This window comes from Cebus imitator, unplaced genomic scaffold (assembly GCF_001604975.1).
Source record: "Cebus imitator isolate Cc_AM_T3 unplaced genomic scaffold, Cebus_imitator-1.0 Scaffold571, whole genome shotgun sequence".
Taxonomy (NCBI): Eukaryota; Metazoa; Chordata; class Mammalia; order Primates; family Cebidae; genus Cebus; species Cebus imitator.
The window spans coordinates 1,538,807-1,549,868 of record NW_016107886.1 but is presented as its reverse complement, the minus strand read 5'-3'; the positions used below and the strand labels follow the sequence as shown (position 1 = coordinate 1,549,868).

The 11,062-nt window shown below is 49.0% G+C and overlaps 1 protein-coding gene across 1 annotated transcript; it reads left to right on the top strand.

Moving 5' to 3' along the window:
• The first annotated feature begins 390 nt into the window (after positions 1-390).
• Positions 391-9,033, top strand: ZFP42 (ZFP42 zinc finger protein). Its single transcript, XM_017516027.2, has 4 exons — positions 391-424; positions 4,852-4,929; positions 7,786-8,025; positions 8,098-9,033. Exons 3-4 carry the CDS (start codon positions 7,884-7,886, stop codon positions 8,868-8,870), a joined length of 915 nt encoding a protein of 304 aa, XP_017371516.1. The 5' UTR covers positions 391-424; positions 4,852-4,929; positions 7,786-7,883; the 3' UTR covers positions 8,871-9,033.
• The last annotated feature ends 2,029 nt before the right edge of the window (positions 9,034-11,062 follow it).

Genomic DNA, 11,062 nt, shown 5'->3' with positions numbered 1-11,062 from the left:
GCGCGGGGGGCAGGGGGCCCGGGATGAAGGTGTGCGCGGGGGGCAGGGGACCCGGGATGAAGGTGTGCGCGGGGGGCAGGGGACCCGGGATGAAGGTGAGCGCGGGGGGCAGGGGGCCCGGGGCCCGGGCTGAGGGGAGAACGCGGGGGCAGGTGCCGGGGCCCCGGGACGAAGGTGTGCGCGCCGCCCAGGTGCCGGGAGCAGAAGGAGCGCGCGGGCCTGGGGGCTCCCGGGTGGTTCCCAGGGCGGGGAAGGCCACGCCCCTCCACCCCGGCGGGGCCGAGTAGGTGCAGCCGGATTAGACCGCGTCAGGCGGGGGTGGGTCCCGGGAGGGCGCGGGGCGCGCACGTTTCCCCCGGGGTCTCCTTTGTCTGCGTTTGGGAAGAGGCGGCGGCGAGGCCAGCAGCGCTCGGCGGGCTCACGGGTGAGTCTCGTTCCACGGACTTTCCCCGGTGGGGAGAACGGGGGTGTCGTTCGCCGCTTGGACCGCGCTGGTCCGCGGAGCTGGACTTTCACGGGGGAGCGCGGTTCGCGTCCCGGGACCAGGGCGGAGCCGGCCTCCCCCGAGGACTCCCAGGCGTCGCCCTGCGGCGGCCCGTGGCTGTCGTGGATCTCCGGCCTCAAACTTTGAAATCACGCGGACGGGGGATGTAAATAACTCTCCAGAAAGCGAGGGTCTGGCGGAGATTTCCGAAGCTGCATTTTTTATTATGTATACTTGCATGAAGTTTCGAAACAAAATTAAAAATGCAACTTAGAAAATCTAGTAGCATTTTTTAAATACATATATACGTTTTTAAATATATATATATTTTAAGATGGAGTCTCGCTCTTGTCACCCAGGATGGAGTGCAGTGGCGGGATCTCAGCTCACTGCAACCCTCGCCTCCGGGTTCAAGCGATTGTCTGCCTCAGCCTCCGGAGTAGCTGGGACTACAGGCACCTGCCACCACGCCTGGCTAATTTTTTTTTTTCATTTTTTTTCTTTTTTTTTTTTTTAGCGTAAGAGACGGAGTTGCACCATATTGGCCAGGCTGGTCTTGAACCCCTGATCTCGCGATCCAGCCTCCTCGGCCTCCCAAAGTGCTGGGATTACAGGCGTGAGCCACCGCGCCAGGCTAAATATATTTATTTACAAAATATGCGCAGGTCTCTTTTATATTAACATGCTCACATTGTGATCAAGACACCAGTCTCTTCCCTTTCTTTTCCTCTTCACTTATCTCTGGAAATGGCAATACCCTCCACCCAAATTACTCTAGCAAAAAACCTGGGACACTCGCTTTTTTGTTTGTTTTGTTTTGTTTTGTTTTTAAGACGGAGTCTCCTCTGTCTCCCAGGCTGGTGTGCAGTGGCGCGATCTCGGCTCACGGCAACCTCCGCCTCCCAGGTTCAGGCGATTCTTCTGCATCAGCCTCCGAATAGCTGAGGTTACAGGTGTGCACCCCTACGTCCGGCTATTTGTTGTATTTTTAGTAGGGACGGGGTTTCACTATGTTGGTCTGGGTGGTCTCGAACTCCTGGCCTCAGGTGATCCGCCCGCCTCGACCTCCCAAAGTGCTGGGATTACAGGCGGGAGCCACCGCGCCGGGCCCGAAGCTCATTTTTGATTCCTGTTTCCCTCCCGCCCTTCGGGCAATCCACCCGCGAGGTGGAGGTGGGGCGTTATTTCTCCTGCTTTCCCGCCCTCCCTGCGTTTCATCACCTCTGCCACCACCTGCTCCAAACCACTAGCAGCCCTTCCCGGGATCCTAAATCTAATAGGGTTTTCCTGTTCTTCCCAAATCCATTCATTCTCCAGGCAGCGGCCCGGCCCATCTTCTAAGCTAAGAAAGCGTAGTGTTTGCGGGCTGGAAACCCTGTAATGGCTTCCCTGGGTCTCGGAACGAAATGCAAATGGCCCCGCGGCGCACAGTCAGCCCCGCCCCCGGGCCTGGCCCCAGCCCCCACCTTCCTGCCCGCCACGCGGTGGGAGCCTGGAGCGCGGCCTCCTTCCCGCAGCCTCGAACCGGCGGCGCCTTCGCTCGTCTCTTCCCGCGCCAGGCACTCTTCCTCCTGCCCATATCTGGCTCCGATGTCCCCCTCTTTGGGGGCCTTTTCCAGACATTCATGCTCAAGTGGCGTGCCCGCTACTTCCCCTTTCATACTCTTTTTTCTTTTTTCTTTTTTAGCATTTTTCTCAATCTGAAACGTTTTATTTACCCTTTACTGTCAGTCCCACAGCAAGCTCTGTGTTAACGAGGAACTTTGTGCCTTTTTCCCTAAGTTCGTCTGGAACAATGTGTGCTACTAAATGTCAGGCGACTGAAAAAGTAAATGATGCGCCCCTGAAAGTACTTGTGCCCCAGTGAAGCCCATGCCACTGTGTTCATTTCATGTAAGATTTTGTCCACATCCGCTGTGTACCCGTTATGTTTTCCATGTACAGTCAAGTTCCATCTAAGGACGTCTCAGTGCGCCAGCAACCACATATACTATGGTGATCCCATGAGATTATAAAAGAGCTGAAAAATTCCTGTGGCCTAGTGACTTTTTTTGGAGACAGGGCCCCACTCTGTCACACAGGCTGGAGTGCAGTAGCCTGATCTCAACTCGCTGCAACCTCCACCTCCAGTGTTGAAGCGATTCTCCTGCCTCAGCCTCCTGAGTAGCTGGAATTACAGGCATGCGCCACTATGCCCCACTAATTTTTGTATCTTTAGTAGAAGCGGAGTCTCACCGTACTGGCCACGCTGGTCTCAAACTCTTGACCTCAGATGATCTGCCTGCCTCAGCCTCCCAAAGTGCTGGGATCATACCTTGATGATCATGAATTTATGTAGGCATAGGCTCATGTGTGTTTGTATCTAAAGTTTTTAACATAAAAGTTTTTAAAAGCTAAAAAAATCTTAGAATGATAATATAAAGAAAAAATATTTTCGTACATTTGAAAAAATGTGTTTTAAGCTAAGTGTTACTACAAAAGAGGATGTTTACAAACTTTTTTTTCTTTAAGATGGGGTTTCACCATGTTGGCCGGGCTGGTCTCGAACTCCTGACCTCGAGTGATCCACCCACCTCAGCCTCCCAAAGTGCTGGGATTACAGGCATGAGCCACCATACCCGGCAACAAACTTTGAGCCTGTATAAAGTTAAAGACAGGCCTCGCGCCGTGGCTCACTTTGGGAAGCTGAGGTGGGCGGATCGCCTGAGGTTGGGGGTTCGAGATCAGCCTAGGCAACATAGACAAACCCCAGCTCTACTAAAAATACAAAATTAGCCGGGCATGGTGGCGCGTGCCTGTAGTCCCAGCTACTCGGGAGGCCGAGGTTGCTGTGGGCCGAGATCATCCCATTGCGTGCAGCCTGGGCAAGGGGAGCAAAGTCTCAAAAATGAAAATAAAATTAAAATGTCACAGTAAGCACAGCTAATTTATGATTCAAGAAAGACAAATTTTTATATAACTTTTAAAATGTGCCTGCGTGTGCAGTGCTTACAAAGCCTACAGCTGCATAGAGTGGTGTCCCAGGCCTTCACATTCACTCAGCACTCACTCACCTAGAGCCACGGCCAGTCCTGTGAGCTCCATTCATGGATGTGCCCTATACAGGTGCACCATTTTTCATCTTTTGTGCGGTAATTTTTATGTTTAGATATGTTTATGTGCACAAATACTGTTGTGTTACCGTTGCCTGCCATACTCAGAGCTGTAACATGCTGCGCACATTTATGGCCTAAAAGCGACAGGCCCTACCATGTCGCCCGGGTGTACTGCAGGCTGTGTCATTTAGGTCTGCGTAGGCTCTGACGACACAGAACCTAAAGCTATATTTCTCAGAACAGAATTACTGTCATGAGTGATGCATGACTAGTTGTTTCTGCTAACAGAAATTTGCTTGCCAGATAAACAGTTTTCTTATAGTAAATTACCATGTTAATTTTATATGTCATCCTTCCAAGCTTGTATATTGCTATGAGAAATAGCATAATGCTCAGAGATCTGACAAATAAGAATTTGGCTTAGAAAGGTAAGGACCACCCCGGAGCAGCGGCTCACGCCTGTAATCCCAGCACTTTGGGAGGCTGTGGCAAGCGGATCACCTGAGGTCAGGAGTTCAAGACCAGCCTGGCCAACATGGGGAATACTAAAAATACAAAATTAGCTGGGCGTGGTGGCACATGCCTGTAATCCCAGCTACTCGGGAGGCTGAGACAGGAGAATCATTTGAACTTGGGAGGCGGAGGTTGCGGTGAGCCGGGATTGCACCTTTGCACTCCAGCATAAGCAACAAGAGCGAAACTCCTCTCAGAAAAAAAAAAGAAAGAAAGAAAGATAAGGACCATATCTGAAACTTGGTAAATTCGTAAAGAAAACACCTCTCTTAGGAGGCACCTTTCTCTTTTTTCTAAGACAAGATCTCACTCTGTCACCCGGGTTGGAGTGGAGTGCAGTGCTGTGATCTCGGCTCACTGCGACCCCTGCCTTCCAGGTTCCACCGACCTGCCCACCGCCTCCCTTGAGAATTCAGACCTAACGTTGCTGAGCTGCAGCGTGGCTGTAGTCTGATTAGACTCATTTTTTGTAGAGATGGGGTTTTGCCATTTTGCCTAGGCTGGTCTCCGACCCCTGGGCTCAAGGGATCCACCCACCTCGGCCTCCCAAAGTGCTGGGGTTACAGGCAGGAACCACCACGCCTGGCCTTAGGAATTCCTTTCTATGTAACACCTTGCATCGTTAACAGCCAACTTTTTTGAAACTTCTACATTAAGTTGCCTAAACTCTCAAATAAATTCCTAGTAAAGTAATTGTATAGGGCTGTTAAAGCAGATCAACAGCACGACTAATGCGTACTCACGATTTCATCCCACTAGACAAATGTACTGAGCGCTGGAACCTGTGTGTACAAAACAGAAGAAGACTTAGCTCCTGCAGCGCTTACAGTCTAGCAGGTAAGACAGACTTGAAGTAAGGGATACCAGAGGTCTGATCGGTGTCAAATAGGGAGCTAGGGGGACATTTAGCTTTGGAGCTCAACTGAGCCTAAGAATCCAGAGAAGCCTGCCTGAGGAGGTGGTGTTGGGCCTCTGAAGTGTGGATGGGAGAGAAGCCTCTGCGTGTTGGGGGTGGGCGGTGTTTTAGTGAGAAGAAAAAAGAGCATTTGCAATGGGCCGATTCCACGATTCATTGGAAAAGTTTATTATGGGTGAATAATGAAGTACAAGAGCTGGAGATGGCACGAGGTGAGCATGGAGAGAAAGCCAGGGGTCAATTAATTGCAGTTACAAGTTTAGTACTATTTGTCCAAAATACCCCACATGAACATCTGAAGTCTAAAAATTCAAAATCCAAAATGCTCCAATAAGCATTTTCTTTAAGCGTCATGATGGCACTCAAAAAGCTTTCATACTTTGAGCATTGCAGACGTTGGAATTTTCCAGATTTGGCATGCACAAGCTGTGTGTTAAATGGACTAATTGGGAGAGTAGCTTTGTGTTTAATCCTGGTAATTACTCTGCAGAGGTGCTAGGATTACGCTCCATAAATATTTTGGGATCTCCCTAGTTAATTTCACCTTTTCATTTTATTTTGTATTGCTATTTTTTGTTTGTTTGTTTGTTTTTGAGACAGCATGTCACTCTTATCCTCTAGGCTGGAGTGCAGTGATGCAGTAGAGACAGAGTTTCGCCATGTTGGCCAGCTGGTCTTAAACTCCTGACCTCAGGTGATCTGCCAGCCTCATGCTCTTAAAGTGCTGGCAGGCATGAGCCACCATACCCAGCCCTAATTTCACCTTTTTAAAGCCCACAGGCCTGGCGCAGTGGCCCGCACCTGTAATCCCAGCACTTTGGGAAGCCGAGGTGGGCAGATGCTTGAGGTCAAGAGTTCGAGACCATCCTGGTCAACATGATGAAACCCCGTCTCTCCTAAAAATACAAAAATCAGCTGGGCATGGTGGCGCGTGCCTGTAGTCCCAGCTACTCGGGAGGCTGAGGCAGGAGAATTGCCTGAACCCAGGAGGCGGAGGTTGCGGTGAGCCGGGATCGCGCCATTGCACTCCACCCTGGGTAACAAGAGCGAAACTCTGTCCCAAAAAAAAAAATAAAACAAAGGACACAAAAAATAATAACATTGGTAGCATTTCACATATATGTATTACATATTTTTAATACATTTTAAGAAATCTTAAGCCCTTCCCTTGCAGTTGAAACACATTTCATTTTTATTATCTGTATTTGTTTTTTACCAAAAGTAAACGGCATGCTTCTGTGTAGGTGTTGTTTTTTTAATGTGGCTGTTTAAAAGTATTTTCAAGCTGTTAATTTTCATCCCACACCTTTTTCCTCTTTTTTAAAAGCATATAATTTTTCTTCCTACAGAAAGACATCAGGACAATAAATAGGGAGGTCTTTTATCAGGCACACAATTATAACATTAAGCAGGAAACTTTTACAGTAGAAGCAATAGCATATTCATGCTATAACTTTTATAATGTTGCTGTTAGATTTTTCTTTTTTTTTGAGACTGAGTCAAGCTCTGTAGCCAGGCTGGAGTGTAGTGCCGGGATCTCAGCTCATGGCGACGTCCGCCTCCCGGGTTCAGGTGATTCTCCTGCCTCGGCCGCCCGAGTAGCTGGGACTACGCCCAGCTAACTTTTTGTATTTTTAGTAGAGACGGGGTTTCACCGTGTTAACCAGGATGGCCTCAATCTCCTGACCTTGATCCACCTGCCTTGGCCTCCCAGAGTGCTGGGATTACAGGCGTGCGCCACCGTGCCCAGCCTGCTGTTAGATTTTTAAGGAAGTGATGGGAAACTCTTCAGGGCCAAGCCACCCTGAGCCTTTATTTTGGCATGGATTCGTAAAAGGTGGGAGCACCATGAATTTCACGTGTCTCATTCTGTGGATCCCCATCGTCCAGAACAATCGGTGGACACACAGAGACCCATGGGCCTGCCTCCCTGCTTTATTGGAGCACACCCAGCCTCATTCCTTGTGTGTTATGTGACGCCTTCTGCGCTACAGTGACAAAGCTGAATAAGTCCAGCAGATACCACATGACCCAGAAAGCTAAAATCTGGCCCTGTACAGAAAACGTTTACCACCCTGATCTAGAAAGAACCTGGCACATAGCAGGATCCAACATATACTTATAGAATGAATAAAAAGGTAATAAAATAACACAAGCTCACATAGCGGTCAGCATTTGCTGTGCACCATAATCTGTGCTAAGCACTTTACGTGCATTATTTAATGTGAATTTCATGGCAGCATTACATAAGAAAACAAGGCTTGCTACCTCACCCACCTTCAGGCTTTTAACCGACTGCCACTGACCACCTCAGTGAAGGTTTGCCTGGGTACCCTATTTAATATGGCCGGCTTCTGTTTCCTACCAGCCCCTGCTAGGAAAGTACCAGCTTACTCCTTTGCACGTTGTCACCTTCCAACACGTGGTACACAGCGCTTATGTATTTTCCGTGCACATGAGTATGCCCGCTCCGTGGAGGCGTAGGTGTTGGTGTGCCTGCTTACTGATGGGTCACAGACTGCGTAGCGTAAAGTAGAGCTAGCACATATGTGATGCAGTACGTGTCAGGTGAGAGAATTCCTGTAACTTGTGGGGACACCCAGGTAAGATCTGTTTATGACACGTCTTACGCAAGAGCTCATTCTCTGTCTCTTGGTTAGTCTCTCGGAGAAGATGGAAATGTAGCCATTCCATTACTGGAAAACGTGTTCGAGGCCAGTTTCTGACAGTGGCTCTGATGCTGGAATCTATTTTAACTGAAGGTTATTATCGTAAAGCAGGTGTTTGCTGAAGACAGCTTACCCAGATCACTACTACCTGGAGGCGATTGATAGATCCTGGTGTACATCTTCAAGGAGGACACAGGCAGGAAAACATGAGCCAGCGAGTGAAGACAAGGGCCCAGACACGGGGCCAGAATGGGCTGCGCGGGAGAGCCACCGGTGGGCTCAAGCCGAGGCAGGACGGGGCCAGCCAAGACCTGCAGGCAGAAACGGAGCCGGTCAGCGCGGTGTGGGTCGAGTGTGATGACGGGGTGTGGGCTGAGTGTGATGACGGGGTGTGCCCGGTGTGTGATGACGGGGTGTGCCCTGTGTGTGATGACGGGGTGTGCCCCGAGCCTGGCCTGCAGGCTCCTGGAGAGGATGATTTCTCGGACTGCTACATAGAATGCATCGTAAGGGGTGAGTTCTCTCAACCCAGCCTGGAAGAGGACGCACTTTTTATGTCCTTGCAATACCTAAAGAAAGGATCAGAACAAGAGCTTGCCCAAAAGGTTCTCGAAGCGAGCTCCCTTCTCGAATGTTCTTTGGAAGAATATGTGAATAAAGAGCTTCCTCAGAAGATTGCTGGAGAGAATTCACTTGAGTGTTCAGAGTACACGACCAGCAAGAAGCTTCCACCTGGAGGAATACCTGACATGGACCTCGCAGATCCTAAACAGCTCGCAGAACTTGCGAGAATGCAGTCCCCTATAAATCAGGAATGTGGCCATCTGGGCCCCATTGCTTGTCCTCAGAGTGGATGCACCAGAAAGCTGAGGGATCTGGCTGCCCTGAGAAAGCATCGCGTCGTTCACGGGCCCCGAAACCACGTCTGTGCAGAGTGTGGGAAGGCGTTCACTGAGAGCTCAAAACTTAAAAGGCATTTCCTGGTTCACACTGGAGAGAGGCCGTTTCAGTGCACCTTTGCAGGGTGCGGAAAGCGCTTCTCCCTGGATTTCAATTTGCGTACCCACGTCCGCATCCACACAGGGGAGAAACGTTTTGCATGTCCCTTTGAAGGCTGTAGCAAGAAATTTACTCAGTCAAGTAACCTGAAAGCCCACATCCTAACTCATGCAGATATGAGCAAGAACGAATGAAAAAGATGGAAAATAGTCCTTCAACAGGATAACCTTATTAACAGGAGCGATCAGTGACAAACATGCCTCATTGATCATTGTTTTTTGGGAGGAACTTTTTTTTTTTTTTTTAATTTTTTATTTTTTTGAGATGTGGTCTGGCTCTATCTCCAGGCTGGAGTGCAGTGGTGTGATCTCGGCTCACTGCAACCTCTGACTCCGGGTTCAAGTGATTCTCCTGCCTCATCCTCCCAAGTAGCTGGGACTATAGGCACATGCCATCACGCCCAGCTAATTTTTGTATTTCATAGAGACGGGGTTTCACCATGTTGGCCAGGATGGTCTTGATCTCTTGACCTTGTGATCCGCCTGCCTCGGACTCCCAAAGTGCTGGGATTACAGGCATGAAACACCTTGCCCAACCTAGGAAAGAATTTTTAAATCAATATTGCAACCCCAAAAGCAGTTATAATTTCGTGTCACTTAGATGCCCCTGCACTTTGTGATACCGTTTTAAGAATATTGCGTATTCTTAAAGTGTGCTTCCAACAGGAAGGTCAGTGATAAATTGACTGCAAAAGCATAACCTTCAATATATTATCTATCAGCTTGTGGGATATAAGACTTATTTTCGGCCGGGTGCGGTGGCTCACACCTGTAATCCCAGCACTTTGGGAGGCCAAGGCGGGTGGATCACAAGGTCAAGAGATCGAGACCATCCTGGTCAACATGGTGAAACCCCATCTCTTCTAAAACTACAAAAAATTAGCTGGTCATGGTGGCGCGTGCCTGTAGTCCCAGCTACTCGGGAGGCTGAGGCAGGAGAATTGCCTGAACCCAGGAGGCGGAGGTTGCGGTGAGCCGAGATCGCGCCATTGCACTCCACCCTGGGTAACAAGAGCGAAACTCCGTCCCCAAAAAAAAAAAAGACTTATTTTCATGTACTATAAATATGAAAATAACTCTGATTTTTAATTCTGTAGTTTCCATTTGCTTAGCTTTAGCCTTTTAAATATATACTTCAGCCAGTCACAGCAGTTCACGCCTGTAATCCTAACACTAGGAAGCCGAGGTGGGGCGGGTCACAAGATCAGGAGTTCGAGACCATCCTGGCCAATAAGGTAAAACCCCATGGCTACTAAAAATCCAAAAAATTAATGGGCAGGGTAGCGTCACCTGTAGTCCCAGCTGCTTGGGAGGCGGAGGCAGGAGAACTGCTTGAACCCAGGAGTCAGAGGTTGCAGTGAGCCTGGAGTGCGCAGCTGCCCTCCAGCCTGGGCAACAGAGCGGGACTCCTACTTAAAATAGAGAAAAGCAAAACAACAGACTTGATGTTTAGTGCAGGTGAGGTATAATAGTTTTCTAGGGCTGCCGTGGGTGGCTTAGCAGGAATGTATTGTCTGGTTCTGGAGGCTGGAGTCCAAAACCCGGCTGTTGGCAGGGTCGGTTCCTTCTGAGGCTGGGAAGGAAGGGCTGCCCGGGCCTCGCCTTTCGGATTTTGGTGACTGTCTCATGCTCACGTGGCATTCACCCTTTACCCCACATCCCTTCCCTCTGTACCTGTGCCCAAATGTCCCCTTGCAAGGACAACAGTCATGGATTCGCACCCATGCTGATGACCTCATGTTAACTTGACCTCTGAAAGGACCCTACCTGCAAATAAACTCACGTGCTGAGACTTATTTGCACTAATGTACAAAGGGATTGTTCAAGGATATTAACCGATTCGTATTTTTAATAGTAACGAACCCGTCATTTAAATGTCCATTAAGGGGAAACAGGCTGCATGATTCATGCTACATTTGTTCAACAGAAAATGTGCAAGTCTCCTTCAGGGAGAGGGCCACAGCTGGAGGGCAGGAAGCCACAGGATAAGAGGATGTTCTTGTTTCTAATAGATGAGGCGGGACGTGTGTGTTTACCTGCTGTGGAAGAAAAGTCAGAGAAAGTGTTTGCAGATGGGTAAGGGGAGAAACTGTCTGAAGGTAGCTGATAGAAATGAAGTCCGAGGTAGGGGTTAACTCGTTTTTGTCTTTATTAAGTAAATCCCTGATTGGAATCATCGCATAATGACCAAAAACATGCAGCCATCAAACTCGAAATGGATCTTTCCCCCAGAATTAACGTGATAATCAGGTTAATTATTAAAATAACCATATTTCTTTAAGATTTAAGACACACTGGAGATAATACTAAGAGCACCCATTAATTTA